This window comes from Emys orbicularis, chromosome 7, assembly GCF_028017835.1.
Source record: "Emys orbicularis isolate rEmyOrb1 chromosome 7, rEmyOrb1.hap1, whole genome shotgun sequence".
Classification (NCBI taxonomy): domain Eukaryota; kingdom Metazoa; phylum Chordata; order Testudines; family Emydidae; genus Emys; species Emys orbicularis.
In genome coordinates this window covers 51,626,257-51,646,202 of record NC_088689.1, presented here as the reverse complement: position 1 = coordinate 51,646,202, position 19,946 = coordinate 51,626,257, and the positions used below count along the sequence as shown (strand labels likewise).

General features: G+C 40.8%; 2 protein-coding genes across 2 annotated transcripts in view; one reads left to right on the top strand and one right to left on the bottom strand.

Moving 5' to 3' along the window:
• Positions 1-4,297, top strand: part of PHYHIPL (phytanoyl-CoA 2-hydroxylase interacting protein like) — a 63,940-nt gene extending 59,643 nt beyond the window's left edge. Inside the window, exon 6 of the mRNA XM_065408450.1 lies at positions 3,763-4,297. Within this exon, the coding sequence (XP_065264522.1) occupies positions 3,763-4,297 (535 nt within the window). The remainder of the gene's footprint in view (positions 1-3,762) is intronic.
• A 2,260-nt stretch (positions 4,298-6,557) lies between these two features.
• FAM13C (family with sequence similarity 13 member C) overlaps positions 6,558-19,946 on the bottom strand; it is a 240,051-nt gene continuing 226,662 nt past the window's right edge. The window contains exons 19-22 of the mRNA XM_065408755.1: positions 13,689-13,784; positions 9,941-10,140; positions 8,163-8,264; positions 6,558-6,681 (exon numbers count right to left, since the gene is read on the bottom strand). Coding sequence (XP_065264827.1) covers positions 6,558-6,681; positions 8,163-8,264; positions 9,941-10,140; positions 13,689-13,784 — 522 coding nt within the window. The remainder of the gene's footprint in view (positions 6,682-8,162; positions 8,265-9,940; positions 10,141-13,688; positions 13,785-19,946) is intronic.

Below are 19,946 nucleotides of genomic sequence, written 5' to 3'. Positions count from 1 at the left end.
TGCTGGATCAGGCCTTTGAGTTCTATAATAAGAGCACATCATCCTTTTGGAATGCCCAGGTTTACCTGATCCTCATACCTGCTGGGTGGGGTCACATGGGTGAATCTTTCATAGTTCACAGTACGTGCACATTTGAGTTCACAGAGCTTTGAAAGCTCTGAAGGTAGCCAGATTACACCACACACACACACCCCCACCGCCCTGCTGAGCCCAGCCACCAGCACCTGGATCCCCTGCAGAGTCCCATTGCCCCTGAACCCCCCAATGAGCCCCTGTGCATCCAGATCTCTCACTGAGCTGCCCACACCCAGATTGCCCCACACCTAGATGCCTCCACACTTGGGTCCTGCTGGGCTGAGCCTGCCTACCCACACCTGGTGCACCTGGCACAGAAGGGCAGGCCCAGCCCTTGCACTGTGCCAGGGTCAGGTGCAGCCTCATTGCTGAGTCCCTGTATTGGGGGAGGTGGGGGCTTCAGGGTGATCTCCCACTGCCATGCTGGAGCCACATTTATTTATTGACAAATTAAATTTCAGAATTTGGGTGCATAATTCCCTCAGGAATATAGAATACATGAAGACGTTCAGAAATAGGCAAATTCAGGGTCTTTTACAGTTGGCAAAGAATTTCTGGTTCAGAAGGTATGATGATGTGCTCTAGACTAAGCTGTTGGTGACTACTAAGCCTGGCAACATTTAAAAAAAAACAAATCATCCCATCATGTGTAACCCTTCAACTAGCATTCCCTGCCTCAATGTTGTTTTGCCTTATGATTTAGAAGACCTCTGATGGGCTCCAGGGACTTCTAAGTAGTAAACAGTAGTGCACAAAGTGGTGTATTTAGGGCTAGAGTGGGAGGGGTCCAATGGGTGTCTCAAGAGATTGTACAGCACACAGCAAGACCTTGGTCTGTTTACTAGGTAAACCTTGATCCTGCGACACCATTACAGGTTTTTTTAATGTGGCATATAATTAACATACACTTTAATCATGACTGCTTCCTTTAAATAGACAGCATGCAAAGTGTCTCAACTCCTTAGCGAATACTAACCTATAATTAGCCTAATTGGCCACTGGATGTCAGTATCTTGTCACAGAAATACAGCTTCAAGCACATTTTTCAGGTTGCAGAGAAGGTGGCCTTTATCTTTTTTTTTTTTTTAATATGTTTAATTCATAACAACTTAATCTCCTTTTCAGACCCTATCTTCCCAGAGCACTACTTCTGCAAAGATAAAGATGGTGGTCTTGAGAGGGTCAGAAGGCTTCTGAAGTTTACCTCACAGCTATATGAAAAATTTTAGTCAGAAGGTGGTGTATGATTAGAAATGGCAAGAATTCTTAGGTGATAAAGCCATTGTTCCATATGCCACTTAAAACAATCTTTGACAGACAGTATATTTACCAACATCATGGTTAACAATTGTCTTACAAAGTAACTATGTAAGGCCTGGTCTACACTAACCCCCAAATTCGGTAGCTGAAGTCGACATACCTTAGTTCGAACTTACCGCGGTTCAGACGCGGTCCACACGCGGCAGGCAGGCTCCCCGTCGACTCCGCGGTACTCCTCTCGCCGAGCTGGAGTACCGCAGTCGACGGCGAGCGCTTCCGGGATCGATTTATCGCGTCCAGACCAGACGCGATAAATCGAACCCGGAACTTCGATTGCCAGCCGTCGAACTACCGCGGTAGTGTAGACCTGGCCTAAGAAACACTAGCATAGCTCCCATTCACTTCAGTAGGAGCAAGGACTAAACCTGCTTTCCATGAGCATATAAAAAATGAAGCAACCTTACATTCTATTGTTATAATTTAGCTGAAAATAAGAATTTCTAGTCAGGGGTTTACCTTGGACTGTCACAAAAATAAAAATCCACCCCACCCCATCCCCAAAACTATTCCAAAGCAGTGAGCAACCGCTAGGGGTCGTCAGTTAGCCTGATGGGTAGTTTAACCTTTACAAGCAAACAAATTTCACCTGTGCTGGTTACAGATAAATCCGATGTAGGCAATTTAAACATCAGGCAAACCCAGCAAGAGCACAGCTACCATTGAACTCAAAGGGAGTTTTGTACGTGCAGTATTGGGCAATAGCTGCTAGTTATGCCACTGGCAGGTGGGCTCTAGTCTAAGGTAGTGCACATGCAGATGCATTTGCCTGGCTGAAAACAAAATTTTCTAACAAAGGCTGGTTTATTGAAATCAAAATGACTGGGGTAGAGAAGGGAGAAATCTGCTATAAAGGGAAATTTACTGTCCTTTATACGCTGCATCGAGGCACTACATCAAGTCAGTCAGCCATTCTGTTTGTCTCTATACTGAGAGTGTGTGACTGAAAAGCGCTCACGTGATATTTATAGCACATTGGCATTAGAGCTTCTCTTGCTACCATCAACCCAAGAAACAGCTCATGTAGTTCAGCATGTAATGCCCCACATTACCAGATGATGGCCTGAACTGAGCATGGCGTTCTTAACACAAGCAGTTTTCGTTGGTGATGAAAAGTGTTTTTAAGACTTGTCAATTTGCATGAAGGAATGATGGTGGTTGAGCACACCAGGTAGGTGGCAAGAGTTCTGTGAAATGTAAAGGAGTACGTGGCCATGAGACCTGGAATTGTCTTGTCGTTGAGACTTAATCGTCTTCAACCAAGGCAGAAAACAAAAGGAAATCAGTCATAGCTTTGACAAGAGAAGTGATCTAACCCAAGTGGTGATAGTAAAATAAGTTTTATAGATAGGAGGGTTCTGAAGATTCATTGCACTTTGAAAGTATTTAGGCAAACAGAAAGTGAGATATACCTGGACATGTTTTTATATGTATACATACATACACAGAGTCGGTGCACTTCACTAACAGTTGAACTGCAATGCAAGGGATTGGATTTGTGTATTTAGGTTTAGGATAATTACAGCTGGAAAGAACCAAATTATATCTCATCTTGGGTCCAGTCCTGCTTCCATTCAAGTTGATGGCAGCCAAATTGGGCCATGTATTAGCAATGTGGAGAAACAGCTTCTTTAGAAGAAAATGAAATGGGGTCTTAGAGGGGCCAAAACAGATTAATTCTCCTCAAATTTATTAGACTGAGATTATCATCTTCACCACTTCTAACTTCCAGAGCTGCACAGGCAGGACTCCACAGTGGTTGTATGGGTTAAGCACTCCTGTAATTCAAAATCTGTGAAGACCTATTTAAATAAAACAGAGAGAGAGACTTTTTGTGTTTGAGTCTGCTTAAGTTACTCCCGATCATGTAAGTAGGAGCCAAGTAAGCCGCAGGTTATGGGGGGCATGTGGGCAATTCCCTGACATAGTGTCACTGAAAAAAAAAGGGGGGGGGGAGAAACTAGCCATTATGTGAATTTGTGTACAGCATCCACTAAAAATGTTAAAAAATATTGCAACATGATTGGGTTCATTTGTAACTTTCAATGTAGACTTAAAATCCCACTAGTGTTACAGTTGCTGAGGAAAAATATGGTGGGTGGGTTTTCTGTTACTGTTTTTGCCTCTTTATCCACACAACTCACCTCCAGAAGCAGAGACAAGATGGAAAAGCAATTCCTTCTCACCCTGAGCCCCGGTCACGTCTTCATTTATTTGTCTTTGCTTTCCTTTGATTGTGGGGTGGTGTTAACTTTATTTTTCAAATGACTGGTTTCTCTTTGTGTCCCTTGTGACACGGTGGTAGTCCTATAAGTAATCAAACTTGTACTCTTCACTGCAAAATAAACAATAATAGTCATTCATTTTTAGAGACCAACATGGAAATGCAATGCAGCCTTCTGTCAAGGATAACAGTGGTAGCCATGGCTCTCCAATCAGTGGGAAGTTGGAAGGCATCTTCTTTAGCTGCAATACTGAGTTTAACACGGGGAAGCCACCACAAGATTCACCTTATGGAAGATACAGGTTTGAGATTGCAGCCGAAAAACTTTTCAATCCAAATACTAACTTGTACTTTGGGGACTTCTACTGCATGTACACAGCTTATCACTATGTCATTCTTGTTATTGCCCCTGTTGGCTCACCAGGAGATGAATTCTGTAAGCAGCGCCTTCCTCAGCTAAATTCAAAGGATAATAAATTTCTGACCTGCACCGAAGAAGATGGCATCATGGTTTATCACCATGCCCAGGATGTTATTTTAGAAGTAATTTACACTGATCCTGTGAATCTTTCCCTTGGCACAGTTGCAGAAATTACTGGTCATCAGGTAATGAGCTCGTCTACTGCAAATGCAAAAAAAGATCCCAGTTGCAAGACCTGCAACATCAGTGTTGGACGTTAATCCCTACCCACTTTACTTAGGAGCCTTTGAACCTCTGTTGTCCATTTCCATTGTCAGATGTTCTCTTCAGAAGCATGCAGATGCCGCTGTCACCAAAAGCAAACACCAGTTTTTCAAATTCATTAATAGCATTTTTAATATAACTTCCCTCCTTCCTTCTAATAGTTTATAGCATTAGGGGAACAGAAATCCTGAATTTTCTTTCTGACAACATTTACACCTAGATGCTGCAATTTTTGTTTGTTTGTTCCTGGCCAAACATAACAAAAACCTATGTAAACTGCTTTAGCAAAATAAAAATAATGGCTTATAATGGTGTTTAAATATGCATTTATTTTAATCTACTGAACAAACACTGGGATAACTCCAAACAGCATGAAAGGTTGTAATTGCAGCATGATTTAAATCTTGAAGCCTAGAAATGTCAGCACTTCCAACTTGTTGTTTGACAGTGTTATTTATATTAGCTAACTGGAAACAAAAATTGTGTTTAAACATAATAAATATAATAGAAAAATATTTTATTTGTACTGTTGTATAAAATATTATACAATCATATAGAATATATAGAGTACATTTTAATAGCAATTGTATACATATGTCATGAAACCATTTTCTCTTATCAAAGATGTAGTTTGTAAACCTCAAATAGTTGTGTATCTGTTCCTGTTGCTCTTAGATTACTTTAATTAAAACCGATTTAGAAAGGAGATCACTCTGATCCATAAAAGTTATAAATTGTCAAGTCAATACAGTGAAACAGCAAACCTCATAGAAATAAAAAAAAAAATCCACATTGTGTAGTGGTCACACTTTTTCCTCCAAACCATTTGAAAATGGGTACTACTTAAAATCATGCTGAAACATTACATACAATATAAATACAAACGTGGTTGGTACAGAATAGACTTCGGAAAATGAACATTTCCTTAAGATAGCAAAACAGGTGCCTTATATGCAGTTAATACAAAATGTCAATTTAAACAAAACACTAAACATGATGCAACGCATTTCCTTTTTAATCTCTTCATGTTTGGGTTAGACATTTTCCCATTATACCTGCCTTTGATTTGTAATGAAAAATAGAAAATGCTGACAATCCTTCTGTGAAATATTGCACTTTACACAGAAATGATGTATCACAAGAGTGAGGAAAATCCCTTTACATTACAAAGTGGGGTGTGCTGAAGGATGCATAATTCCAACAGAAAAATATTTTTGTAGTCTTACTTTTAGGAAACAAGAAGGCCAGAGTTCCTCATCTCACAACCATGACGTTCAATTATATACTGCATACATTTATCTATCCAAAATATCTTGTCAGAATGCAATAAACTATTCTCCTCATTATTTTAATATAGATATCTAACACAGGAAATACTTTAACATTTTACAAAGTGCATGCTTCCAAACAAGCTTTGGTAGTCCGAAAAGCAAAATTTTATAGCATCAGGCAAAATAAAGTGCTATGTTTAATACAGAACTAAAAAATCAGCATGTATGATCAATTTATTTTACTGAATTTTGTTTAGGGTACTATAAAAGTACTGCCAACCATATTTAACAGGCCAGCACCTAGTCCCTTTACATTGTCTTATACTACCCTTTGGCAAACCTGAAACAAGCATTCCTTCCCTACCCAGTGAGTCCTTGTTGCTTTGCCAAATAGACGTTTTCTCATTCGCAAAAAACATGATTGCATTTGGCAGTTATTTTACTACTTTCTTTTTCTCCAGCAGCCTCAATTTACTCAGCTCCAAGAATTCAGGGCCAAATTTTGTCCATGTATATGCACCTCTCTTTGAAGCCTAAGGGTAGAATTTGGTCTATAGGTTTTTAGTTAACATATGATGTTCTAAGTTGTTTTGCCTACAGTGGATTACACTGCTTTTGAGTGAGACAGAGTGGTGGATTTCTGATTATTTTTAGAATCTGGAGGGCATTCCCTAACGGATTATAAATTTTAAGGTAAAGCGGGTTAGACTAAGGGCCTAAACTACTTTGCAGTGTCCCTTTAACTTCTAAGATTATCATAGTGCACTTCAAGGCTTTTCCAAAAGGAAAAAATACAGTTCACTCATTCCCGTTTACATACTCTTACACACATTGCCATCCTCTCCTACTCTCAGTTAATAAGATTATTAAAGTGCATCAGATTCTCAGTGTGTCTAATAACTGTGCAGAAAGACCCAGACCTGTAAAATTCTTTTTGTTTGTTTGGGTTTTTGCTAGCAAACGCTAGCTATGTATTTCATTGACTTCAAATTGTTTTAGAGACATCGTGCTTACTGATGAGAACCTCTAAGAGCCTGAGTTTGGCTTTTGTGTGCTTATATTCAGAGTACTCTTCAGCCATGGGGATGCGATCTTCCTTTTGCGGACTCCTGAAACAGTCAAACAGAGCTCTGTCATTTTATGACACAGAAGAAAAATGGGTTTTAAAATTATTTCTGCTGTGATTGTTTTTTGTATTTGTTTCTAATTGTAGATGCCCGTAGACATATAAAAAGAGCACACTATCATGAAGTAGGATTATAGGAATGGCAATTAAAATACTGAATTCTGAGGTTTAGATTATACAAGGCAATCACATTTCTTGTCAGCTGTGTAAGTAATAATTACTTCACTCCAAGATATGCAGATATGTTGTTGTACAGTATTATGGAAAATATAACTACCATGGTACCACACTATGGTTTTCTTTTTGAACCATATATAGACCGGCTCCAATACCCAGGGAAATCCATGGAAAAGCTCCCATTGATCCAGAGGGCATTGGACTGAGACCATACAAGTTCTTTCTGCTGATATTCATCACGATAGGAAATCATCCTGACCTACCTGAGATCACTCAAAGAGTTAAAGTTTTTTTCATTCAGGACATGTCATGAATTCAGTAGCATTTAAGCAAATTGAACAATTTAAATATTATACCCTCACACATTGCTCCTCGTCAGAGCAATATTGTGATGTGAAAGTGTGAGGGGGCTACATTTTTGAAAAATTAGAATGAAAGCTCACCTTGTTTTAGGTATAATCTGGAATTTACCAATACACCCCCAACACCCTCCTCCCCCAAAAAAACAAAACAGAAAAAAACTTCATAAATGAGATCTGTATTAAAACCAACAACAAAATGGCTCCTCTCTGCTCACAGGGACTAATCCAAAGCCCACTGAACTCAGTGGAAAGACTATTGATGTCAATGGGCTTTCGATCAGGCCCACACTACCTACACTTCTGGCCACACCTAGCCCATTTAAGAAGACAGAGTTGACTGCCACCAACATACCAGTCATGGTAAAAAGTCTCCAGGAAAGTTCAGCTTTACATTTATAAAAAAAACACTACCTATTTGTCTGCATATAAATTCTGTAAAATCAGGAGATCCTAATAGTGCATGTGTGGCAGACACAGCTGCTGCTGGACTACTCCAGCCCCTGACTAGGGGTTACATTGCTCCTTCTGTCAATAAGCCTAGGGAAGGAAATTTCTGGACTGATCCTCTGGCAGAGTTCCCTGTGGATCTGCAAGGGGTGGCTTTTCCCCCTCACAGGATATGTTATGGGGGCTACCCTAAACCTGGAAGAACTTCAAGGATCTGCACAGATCCTGGAGGAATTGTCTGAGCAAAAAATCATCTCCATAGAGGCCTAATGCCTCCATGTTGCTCCCAGCAGTCCCCTTCCAATCCTGGGCTGTAGCTACCCTTGGGACTCTCAAAGCACAAAAGATAACAGAATCCCACCTCCTCCCCCCCACCCCCAGCCCAATTACTACAGGTAAGTCCCTGCTGCTTAAGAATATGTTCTTTAATGGAAACATAAAAATCTGCTTAAAATACATGAAAAAGGTTTTGTTTTACCTTCCTGTTTGTTTAAAGAACTGTTCCTCAAATTCTCTCAGAGCTTTGCGAAGCCTTTTCTTGTCAGCTCTTGTTTCTCTGAGATGTTCAAGTAGCACAGGCCTACAAAGGAGGTAGAGGAAGTTGAAGCCTATGTGGACTTGGAAATAGTTAAAACATTAGGGCTGGATGTGGCCCTTCAATATGCGCACAGTGACAGGTGTGTCTATTCATCTCAGTGCCAAATTAGACCTGTTAAATTCAAGGAATCCTAAAATTTTCTTCCAAGTCTGAGTATAATGGACTTATGATAGCACAAGTGTAAATCTGCAGCATTTCCTTGCTTTTGGTGCCATTCACACTCCTCTAACAAAGGGAATGCAGAGAATCTATGGAAGGAAGCAATAAAACACTCCGACCCTAATCCTATGGGCACCCTTAGTTCTATGTGGAGTTCATGGTGCTTGGCATCTCACAGGAAGCACATGGCACCTTACAGTTTCAGGCCCATAAGTAACAAAGGGATAAACGATTAGCAGCATAGGACCTGATCCTGCAAACACTTACCATCAAATGCAGTGCTGTTTATTGTGAGTCAGTGGAACTGCACATTGTAGTAAGAACTAGGCTGGGCAGCGTTTGCAGGATAAGGTCCTTAGGCAGAAGATAAAACACTTTCAGAATATGTCCTAAAAGATACTGTTTCATAATAATGTGATGCGCTGAGAAATCTCAGCAGCACTTCTGCATGCTGCATCATTTACACAGTGTGAGTTCCACAGAACAACATATATTCTTGTTATCTTCACTCACTTGGTAGGACCTAACAGACTTTATTCATGCCTCTGACTCTCAGGTGTCAATCAAAGCACATGGGAAATACAAGGAATATTATAAGATATGAGATCATATTCATTCATAGCTTGTGTTTTAATCAATGAGCACCAGGGCTGAATGACATCAGCACACATGCATCCCCACAACTGAACAACGTGACCATAATCTGCCCTTTTCATAGAAACACAAAACATAACAAGATTCCAAATCACTGTTTGTATCACTTTTTGGAGTTTGTTGACACCCTTGTTGACAGCAATAATTTTCTTTGACAAAGATATAATAGAATTATGTTAACATAGTGAAAATACATGAACAGTTATACCAGGCCAGACTGAATTTACAATAATTCTTACAGTCTACTATTGTACATTTTAGAAATGTGATAATATAATTCAGATTCTTCAGTTGAAAAGGTGTCCTCTTTCACACCAGCGACACTACAGTTGTGAAATATGAAATGTAACCAATAGAACTGTAATATATAAATAAAAAAAAACTAGCCTGGTTGGTCAAGCCACCACTAATATTGAAGTCTCCTTATCCAACGTGTGTTATTCCACAAGAGTCTTAAGAAACTAAGTAGATAAATGTCTACATTTTCTGACAAAAAATAGGTAAGTCGACAAATCATTTATACTATGTCATCATGTGGTCTCTACCTATTTGCATATCATTATTTCTCTTATATAGGTATATTCCTCTGCCTCTCTCTTTCTGGATTTAGGCAGATCACCCTAGAGCTGTCTGAGTTACACAAAGTACAGCAAACTACAGGTAAGTTGATCAAATAAATATCCTGTCTCTACTTTCTCTCATAAAAAGGAAATAACTCAATCCTTAGGTCTAGAGCTTCCTGACACTTGGGAGATTCTGACAGTAAGTATAGATCATGCTGTGACTAGAACATGTAAGTGGTTTGTTTTGTTTTTTGATGTATTAAGAAAAACTGCAAAACTCACATTGTGGCCTCATGTAAATTGGACAGAGATAGGGCTGATTGTTTGATTGCCTTTTTTTCATCCAGAGGTGAAACAATTGCAGGCTCATTCTCCTCATCTGAGCAATACAGATGGTCATCTACAGGAAGGTTAGATGCCGGACTGGATGATGATTCATGGCTGCTTTGAGAATGGTCTTCATCTGAATCTTCTTCCTCCTGCTTGTAATCATTATCAAATTAGCTGTCTACATGTTATTATTTATTGAAAATACAAGAGGTTACAGGTATTAAAACCAATAGCTAGACACACTTTGAGATTTTTCACTACAACCGCTAATGGGACAAATTGCTTTGTAAGACATTACTTGCCATGACTAAATGTGGCAGAATCTGGCCCTTACTTCCAGAAGTAGCTCTACTAATTACTTACTGTTGATTACTCATACAACAAAAAGTTTGCAAGAACATGCCTTTAAATAGGATTTAGGGCATGATTCTGAAACCTTTACTCATTAAACTAGTCCCATTGAAATCAATTAAACTCCCCACGTGAGTAAGGTTTGCAATGAGAGAGCCCTTTGTTTAATTCTCCATAAAGTAAACTTGTACCATTTAGTGTTAACAGTCTTCATAAATTAAAGCTACAATATGCATAAAAGAATAATTCTAGAGGTATTTTTAGGGTTACAAATGGTTTTAGCAACCAAAAAAGGACGACCATATTGCAACACATTTTATAGTTATACTACAGTACAAGATGATGAAATTTTCCACCAAAATATGGGCTTTTTTTAAACTGTTATTTATAGATTTTAAAAAATGCATGGACCAAAGTTCATTAGACGTTAACATGAAGGAAGCTTTAAAGAGATTCTGAAGAAATAAGGTTATGGCTGGGATTTTCAAAGGAATCAATGAACCCTATTGAAATTCAATGTGAGTAGGGTGCCTAACTCCCTGAAGCTCATGTGGAAGTCCCATGCTAACATTACCACAAGATGTGGAACAAGGCTATGTAATTACAATAACTCCTCACTTAAAGTCATCCTGTTTCGTTGTTACGTTGCTGATCAATTAGGGAACATGCTCATTTAAAGTTGAGCAATCCTCCCTTATAACGTTGTTTGGTAGCCGCCTACTTTGTCCACTGCTTGCAGGAAGAGCAGCCTGTTGGAGCTAGCTGGTGGGGGGTTGGAACCAGGGTGGATCGGCAGCCCCCCATCAGCTCCCCGCTCCCCTAAGTTCCCTGTGTGGCAGCCGCCCAGCAGGCTTTCAGTTGCCGGCAGTGCAGCTGTCCCTCTCCACATTGCCCTGTGCTGCTCCTGCTCTCTGTCTTGGAGCTGCTCCGGGAGCCTCCTGCCTGCTGTGCGGGGGTGGGGGGTAGGAGGGTGCTAATGTCAGGGTGTTCCCCCTCCCCCCTGCTCCTGCCCCCCATCTCCATAGAGCGGGGGGGACACGACAGGGCTCAGGATGGAGGGAGCTTGCTGGCAGCAGCTGCTGTCTCAACTTGCTGATCTACTTAAAAGGGCAGTGTACTTAGAGTGGGGTCAATGCGTGTCTCTCTCACACAGGGTGTATGTCTCGGTCTCTCTCTGCCATGCTGTCTCCCCTTCCCTCCATTTGTGCTGCCTTGTAGACTGTGAGGCTACATTAACAACATATTAACCCTTGAGGGCTTAGCAGAGTGCTAGTTCATCATTTAACAGTAAGGCATTCCCTGGGAAATATCCCACCCTCTGACTCCACCTACTCAACAAAGCTTCACAATGATCATTGCTGTGTACAGTATTAAATTGTTTAAAACTTATACTGTGTGTGTGTGTGTGTGTGTGTGTGTGTGTGTGTGTGTGTGTGTGTGTATATATATATATATATATATAGTCTTTTGTCTGGGGAAAAAAAAAATCCCTGGAGTCTAACCCCCCTACTCCCCCTAGTTACATTAATTCTTATGAGGTGTAGTGAGGCAGTGTGGCTCCCCGCCGCCCCAGAGGGGGACGAGCCCATCTGGAGGCCGGAGTGGGCGGAGCTAGGGAGCTCTGAGCCCATCCCTCAGAGGGTCAGGCGGCGACCCGGAAGTATAAAGGCTCACCCTCACCTCTCAGTAAGGCCCAGCCACCGGAGAGGCCAGTTGACTCCAGCCTGGCCCATGGCTGGGAAAACCCCGCGGCTCAAGAGGCCGTCAGGACTGGCCGGGCCTGCCCTGCGCCCGCTACCTGGAGGAGTTGCCGGGCGTGCCCTGCGCCCGCTACCCGGAGGAGTTGCTGAGCCTGCCCTGCGCCCGCTACCCAGAGGACCTCATGGTGTGGGACCCCCCCAGAGGACAACACCCTGACCCAGATACTACCCGAGGGGGAGTCTGGAAGTAGCCCGGGGGCAGCCGACCCTAGTCTGGCTGCAGCACTGCCAGAGCCCATGTCACTGTGTTGCGGCCAGGATCCCCACTGACTCAGCAGCGGGTCTTCTGCCGCTGCTAGGTCCCCGGGCTGGGACGCAGTGGAGTGGGAGGGCCTGCGTCGCCCCCTGCCACCCAACTCATGGGTGGCAGTCTCCCCCCCTCTCCCAGGTCTGTGGAGGCTTGGGCCTACTGCTACTGCTCAGCCCTGCCTGAGGGCCTGAGCCCCTGACTCATTGTTGCCCCGCCCTGACCTAGGGCCTGGGCTTGCTACTAATTGTACTGTTGTTGCCCAGCCCTGCCTAAGGGCCTGAGCCCCTGACTTATTGTTGCCCCGCCCCGACCCAGGGCCTGGGCCTATTTCTATTGTACTGTGGTTGCTCAGCCCTGCCTGAGGGCCTGAGCACCGGACTCCATGTTGCCCCACCCTGATCCAGGGTCTGGGCTTATGGTGATTGTTCCAGTACCACAAGGGCTGCCGAGGAAGACCCTGCGGCCAGACTAATTCCCCCGAACCTTAACTGTGTGTAGAGAGCCGGTGTGGCTCCCCGCCGCCCCAGAGGGGGTCGAGCCCCGGCAAACCCTTGTACACGGGGAAATTGGATTCACTTAACATCATTTTGCTTAAAGTAGAATTTTTCAGGAACATAACTACAATGTTAAGCGAGGAGTTACTGTAGTATTTTCTTTGATAGTGATGAGACAAGCAATTTACATAGGGTAAGAATCGGCTACTGCAGCTCACATTCAGTGGTACCTCATTCTGCAAGGAGTGCTGCTGAAATGGGGAATTCACAAAGTAAAGCACTACCCAGTGTGAGTAAAGACACCAGTTCTACCTCATCAATTTTTGACATGTATTTTATATTTTTTAAAAAACATTGTTATTTTTAACAATCAGAATCACATACATGAAAAGGTTTTCTTTCTTTCACACAGGTATAGCATTGATCAAAATGCTATGCTAAGATCTTAATGTGCTAAGTAGTAATGAAAGTATTTTCAACAAACAAAGATCAAGGAGGATATATTAACAGTATAATAGAGAGAATTGCTTTCATTTTGTGGTGTAGATTTGTTTGTAATGGTGAAGATTAAAAACTGAACTCCCTCACCTGATCCCCTCCCCACCCATGTAAACTGATTGATTCAGAAATTGATGTTTTACATCATGACCTCTGGCATGCTTTGGGGTTGAATCATGTAGGATGTTTACTCCTCTTGAAATATCAACCAGATGATTTGATCAATAAGTATTCTATAAGCCCTTCATGTGTAAGAGTGATTAGAATGTCACTAAACTGGCATACAAAGCACAATTCAGAATCTTGTATAGCTTCTTTATGATAAATACTAATTCTTTCCAACTTACAATTGTTGTAATCAAAGATGGTGTTGAGAGAAGTTGCTTGATAATTCTGTATCTGTCATAAAGAGGCTTCATAATACTCCTCTCTTGTTTAGTTACCTAAAAAGAAACCGTAAGAAAGTATATTCTTCTCAAAAACAAGCATTATGGGCCATATTCTGCTCTCATTTATACCAGTGTAGCTAAGGAGAATTTGGCCTTACATGTAATATTGCTTTAGGTAATATTTATGAATATTTATGGTAATGGTAGCATAATTCATAAAACATTACAGTGTACAATTTGAAAACAAAAGTGTAAACCTATATTCTAATGAAAAATATACAAGGTGGAATCTTTGCCTCCTTGCTGCATTAATTTTGGGGAAAGGGTGAACTGGTTACATTTCCCCTTCTGAAGATGCCGCTATTGTTAAAGGAGTTAGTTTTCTCTGTTCTCTCTCTAGTTAACCCCTGAGCATCAGATGTGCCTAATTTAGGGATAATGCTTTTTGTTTTTTAGTTTGTGTACTATGAACCCAATCCAACCAAAAATACTTACAGCCTATCAAATTGCATAAGTCATGTAAAGGCTATGGATTCTGGCTGTGCAACAGGCCATCCTACTCTATTAAAAGAAAGAGTTGGCCAGTCACAGTAGCCCGAAGAGGTAAAAACATACCTAATCTATTTAACTGTGTAGGATACCTGCATCTTGGCAGAGGGTTAGACTAGATGACCCTTGTAGTCCCTTCTAACTCTGTGGTTTCATACCTGTCCTAGGGCAACATTATCAGAAAGGAATTACCTGCAAATGAGTTCATCACCTCCCCGTGCTCCACAACACCCTATTCTCAAATCCCTGTCAATCCCCACACTGACCAATTAAGCACTCATGGGAGTTGCTGCCGCTCTACTGTGTAGAAATTATCTCCACAACTGCAGGTGAGTATGTGGGGGCAGAGGTGGAAGGATATGGATAGACTGCAGGCATGGGCAATAGCCCAGAAATGGAAAGTTATCGGGATATATGGAGTAAGGAAGAGAGCGCAGAGGAATGCTGCTGAATGCCATCAGCCTGTCTAATCTAATCCAGTTATGGAGTATCTTTAAAGTATCCTTCACTGTAGTCTGTGAGTGCTCCTTCTACCCTATATTGTTGCCCTCTGTAGGGGAAGGTGGGTGCTGTTTTTACTCCCAGTCACCACATTCAGTTTCATTGCAGTAGACAGGCCTTCTTGCCCTTGACCGCCAAAATGGAGAAAAATATTTTTAAGGCTACAGCCCCTTTTAGCTTCTCCTCTGGCTGACTTTTCAGATAAGCAGGGAAGAGCCAGCCCTCTCTCTTATTAAGATATCAGCAGACTTTCCCAGCATGCTCACTGGCAAACCCAGTAACATTCCTAAGGCTGCTGTTTTAATAATAATTAGCAACTGGGCAGCTTTTTTTTTAAGTGTAGTCTTTCACTGCACTCCTGCCTCCATCGTGAAGTTTGTAGAACAGTGACATTTTGTTTATGGCTGATCTTTAGTATTTGCTAAAAATATAAAGGTAAAATCTTATTTGGAACAAGCAGAGTTTCTGTATTTTTTCGCTGAATATGTTTTTAATTAGTGTTTTCCGTTTTTAAGCAGTTAGTTAGCCTTCAAAGGTAGGTACTCAGAAGTACATTCCTTACATTTGATACAACTGTTTGACACATACAAATGCATGTGTTGTGCTGGTCACTATGAGCCAAGTTTTCCGAAAGGGACATTCTACATTTGTGTACAGTTCTATTTCTATATATGCCTAGACAGTTGCCCCTAACGTGCATTCATGGCACAATAGCTGCTATGGCTGCATTCCTGCGCCCACAATAGCTACTAAGGCTGATTTGCCCTTACAGTCGAGCTAACTGTACATATAGATGTAATCACACAATTGTGTAAGGATCTTGGGCCTGCTCTCTTTGACAATTTGGCTATTACTGTTATGAAGTGTAAGATTTTCAGCAACTGTAGTATGGTGGGATAACACTGCTTAGAATGTTTTGTTAGCCAATCAGCATGCGGGATTTTCTAATATGATGCTATAATGTTTACTAAGTAATGTTCTATTATTGTGCTGTCTTCAAGGTTCTGGTTCTAGCATTACACGGAAATATTCCTCAATCTGTGTTCTGCAGTTTATCAATTCTCATGCAGTTACATGCACATCCTGCAAAAAATCAGCATGGAACATGCAAAGTGAGTTGATATAGCGGTTGCCATTACAAATCTTTAAAATGATACCTTTTGATTAATTAAATTTAAGCAGCATTTGCTGTACTTAGTAAAGGGGATACTGGTTGAAGTTTACCCCTATGCACATGATCTACACGCTAATTAAGTCCCAGTTAAGTCTCCACCTGCAGGAGTGGGGATTTCACACACCCACCACCATGAATAGAAGAGTAACATTATTTACTTGAAACAACTATTGTAAATATCCTCATGTTGACTAATACACTGGCCAAACTTCTTCTTAATGGTATTTTTTTACTTTAAAAAGTGAGTGAATACAAAATACTTGGGTATAATTACGGATGGTGTAACCAAATAACTGAAAGGAGAGCTGCATTCCACCCCTCACATCCATATAATTACTACATAGGGGATATGATAGCTGCTTTTAGAAGTATACTTGTAGAAATAATGGGCCAGATCTTCAAAAGAGCTCAACACCCAGAAAGGACAGCAGGGGCAGCTCAGCAAAGCAAAATATCTGTAAAGAGACCTTGCCAAATATTCTGGTCCAGCAGCTGATTTTTAAAAAGAGTATATAACACAACCCTACAGTACTAGAAATGTTATTATTATTTATTAAATTGGTGAAAATGTCAATGAAGTCAGATTTTATGGTGGTATTAACACATTTTCCTGCATGGTTAGCAACCCAAACACTGCAGCCTTGTGCCAGAGCCTCTACAAGTTCACCCTTGGTTCTCCAACTTCTAATATAATTAAAGTTATGACTAGCTTGTAAAAAATAAATCATGTATTTTATTAGACAATTTAATATCTTAATGTCAGCACAATGTTATTTTCTTGCTGGAAATAAACACCTGACTTCATAATTGGTTAGGTTGGCTTGGCAGGCAAACAATTCTTCTGTATTTGAAAATATTAGTAAAGCAGATTTTAGGTGGGAGACAATACCAGTAAGCAGCACTACACATATTAAATTAGCTGAACTGAATGTAGGGCAACAGTTATCTCATGTCTATGTTTAGCGTAATCTAAACATCTTTTCTGCACCCCCATTGTACCATTTCTCAAAGGGTCTTCGGTGCTGCTTTTGTCAGAGATGGCACTTTCTAACAAAATGATCTCCACCAGCTCTTATGTTAGAAAGGCCAATTTAAATTAAATACTTTGGGCCCTCAGTTTTGTGTCCTCAAAACATGTGGGCACACATATTAGTAGTCAGTTCTGATGTAGTTAGTAGTTTCTAACCCCTTTTTCTCCCCTTCCCTCTCCACCCTGATTTGGGGGGACAGAAACGGGTAGAGATCTACTAATAACTGCACCTGAAAAAATTTGGCCAGTTATCACACCATCAAGAATAGCAGCGGGGCTGAGACCCTGATGACAATCAAGTGTGTTATTTTCAAAATCATTTCACATAAGTGGAGTGCAGCTTTACTACATACAACTGTAGGATAAGTATAAAATTAAAGAATTAATGTTAGCTTAAGTTTGGTTAAGGAAATGTATGACTAAACTAGATGATCACGAAGGTCCCTTCTGGCCTTAAAGCCTTTGAGTCTATAGATGTGTTGTAAAGAAAGGCCCTGACTAGCAAATAGAAGGAAAGATTTGAAAATAAAAAGTGGTAAAGCCAGAAGGAATAAAGCAGGGAGGATGTCTGGTTCAAAGAATAACTAATGAGATAAGGGGCAGTTTCTAAAAAGAAGGCCTCTGACCACAGTGGTGACTGCAAATGGCTTTAAACCAAATACAGAGAATCTGTCTTAAAATGAGCCAACATCCCCTTCCCCAACGCACACACCAGTGTTAAAGTCTATGTGGACCCAGGTGGAATGGGAAAACTGTAGGTAAGCAAGAAGGAGGGGGAAGAAAGGAAGTTGTATCTCTGGATTAAGACTGGAAATAAGGGTGTACTGTCTCCAGTTGGTTTTTAGCTGAAGTCAGTAATTGGCAATAACATCCCTTGATTGTTAAAGGGTATAAAAAGTAAACTCTCAAAGGAGTCATTGCTAATGCCTGCCTGACCACGCTGGAGCCAACCAATGTGGGCCTAAGCACCCCTGGGCTTAGCCTGCTTGTAACTATCCTGCTCAAATGCTCATAAATGTTTTGTTACTGTTTGGATGTAGTAAATTGCTTATTATGTAGCCTTTTTAGACATGTTTAGAGCAACTGTATAAAATACCATTTGGTCTCAGGACTTAATAAAGGAATTTATGCGTAAACTGGTGTTTAGTGGTTTCCCATATTAATAATTTCAAATATTAATAATTCCAATAACAAAAAACAGAAAACAATTTTGACAATAGTCAGTTATATTCTTTTAGTCACAATTTTAGGGTTACATAGTCTATTATATTGTAGATAAGCTCAAATGTAAGAATACTTTCAAGATTTTAAAACTGAAAGGACCATAGACTACATTCTGCTCCCAGCCATTACAGCGTAAATCAGAATATCTCCATTAAAGTGAATGGCATAACTTCAAATTCACACTGGTACAGCTGAGATCATATTCTAGCCCCAAGGCTAAACTGTCAAGGCCTGATTCTCCTCTACACTATTGACTTCAGTGCAGTTATTCCTGATATACACTGGTATAAATGGAAGGATAATTAGGCCATGTGATGGTAAGAGGCCAGCACAATTCATGCTTATAATTTTGTGGGGCTTCCTTTCACAGATAAAAGGCCAGAGAGATCTAATCTGCCTCCACTAAAGAGCACCACGTCTGATGCTAGAGTCAAGTTTCTGTCTCACCTCTTTCAGAACAATGTGCTGTGGTAAATGTAGGTACTGTTAAGGTCTCTCTGAAAGGCAAAGAATGCCCAGCTTTGCTTAAGACTTTTCCATCTCATTGTCATACATTATCCTACTAAAAAGGGTTGTCGTTCAAGGAGTCTGTTGCCCAGGAGGCTTTATTTATTACTGTATATGACAATATTTTCCTGCCTATCCAACAGTAAGTAGATTTGTGTACAAAACCGCCAAGCACATCCAGCCACAAAACCAAACCATTTTACATGCTTGCCACCGAAATTAACCACCCTTCCATTCCATCTCCTAAAAAACCCAATCCAAACCAAGACAAAAACAAACCCCTCCAATGGGTTACCTGTTCGTATTATGTCCTAAAGCAATCAGTGGGGAGGGTTGCGAGATATCAGAAATTTATTCCAATCTACAGCAAAGAAAACCTCGCTCCCCTATACACTTATCCTTCAAGGTCAAGCATTCCGGTCAACCTCTCAAAACATACAAATTATATAAATGTCTCATTGTTATAATTGAAACATTTTTTACTCTTATAGTAAATGTAAATAGGGGTGTAGGTCACAAAACTGTTTGACTGCAAATAAGGGATTGTTAACCTGAAAACACAGTTTTAAAGGTTGCCAAACTGTAGTTTGGGCAGACCAACAAAGGTCAAATTTTCTAGAGCTGAGGATCTACCACTGAGAATTCATTGCCACTCGCTGCCGGGAGTTCAATGTTAGGGATGTACAGTAAGAATATCCTAGGCAATTGAAACAGCCAAGAAGGGGCATAGCTGTTTGGGAAAGAGTTGGTTCAAGGCCACTTTATAGAATTACTTCCAGAAAGTGTGTCTCAAAGCACCATTGTTCTCAGTGCAAATATGGCACATGATAGGCAGAATCTATCAGATGTGTGGATTTGCAGATCACGCACCAGAAAATTTTGGTCAGTCTGTGGCTACTGAATAACCCTATTTGGGGCACAGGATGGACATCATCAGCTTTCTTTAATCCAAAATCCCACTACTGTAATGCAACCATTAGTGATATCCCTTCCTGTGAGCCAACATGTCATTTACTCTGTACAACAGGACTTGGTTTCCTTCTCCTTGGTTATGAGTAGGGCCATAAATACAATCACTTCCTTTGATGCCTTTCTGTGTCTTTAGCACAAAATGCTCCAGTTTTATATCCCTCAGTTTTCACCAGTAATGATTCAGCTGTGGTTTTATTTTTGTCTTTTGTGGAAATGGTGTTATTACCCATAACTGGATCTGTTTGAAAAATGCAAATTA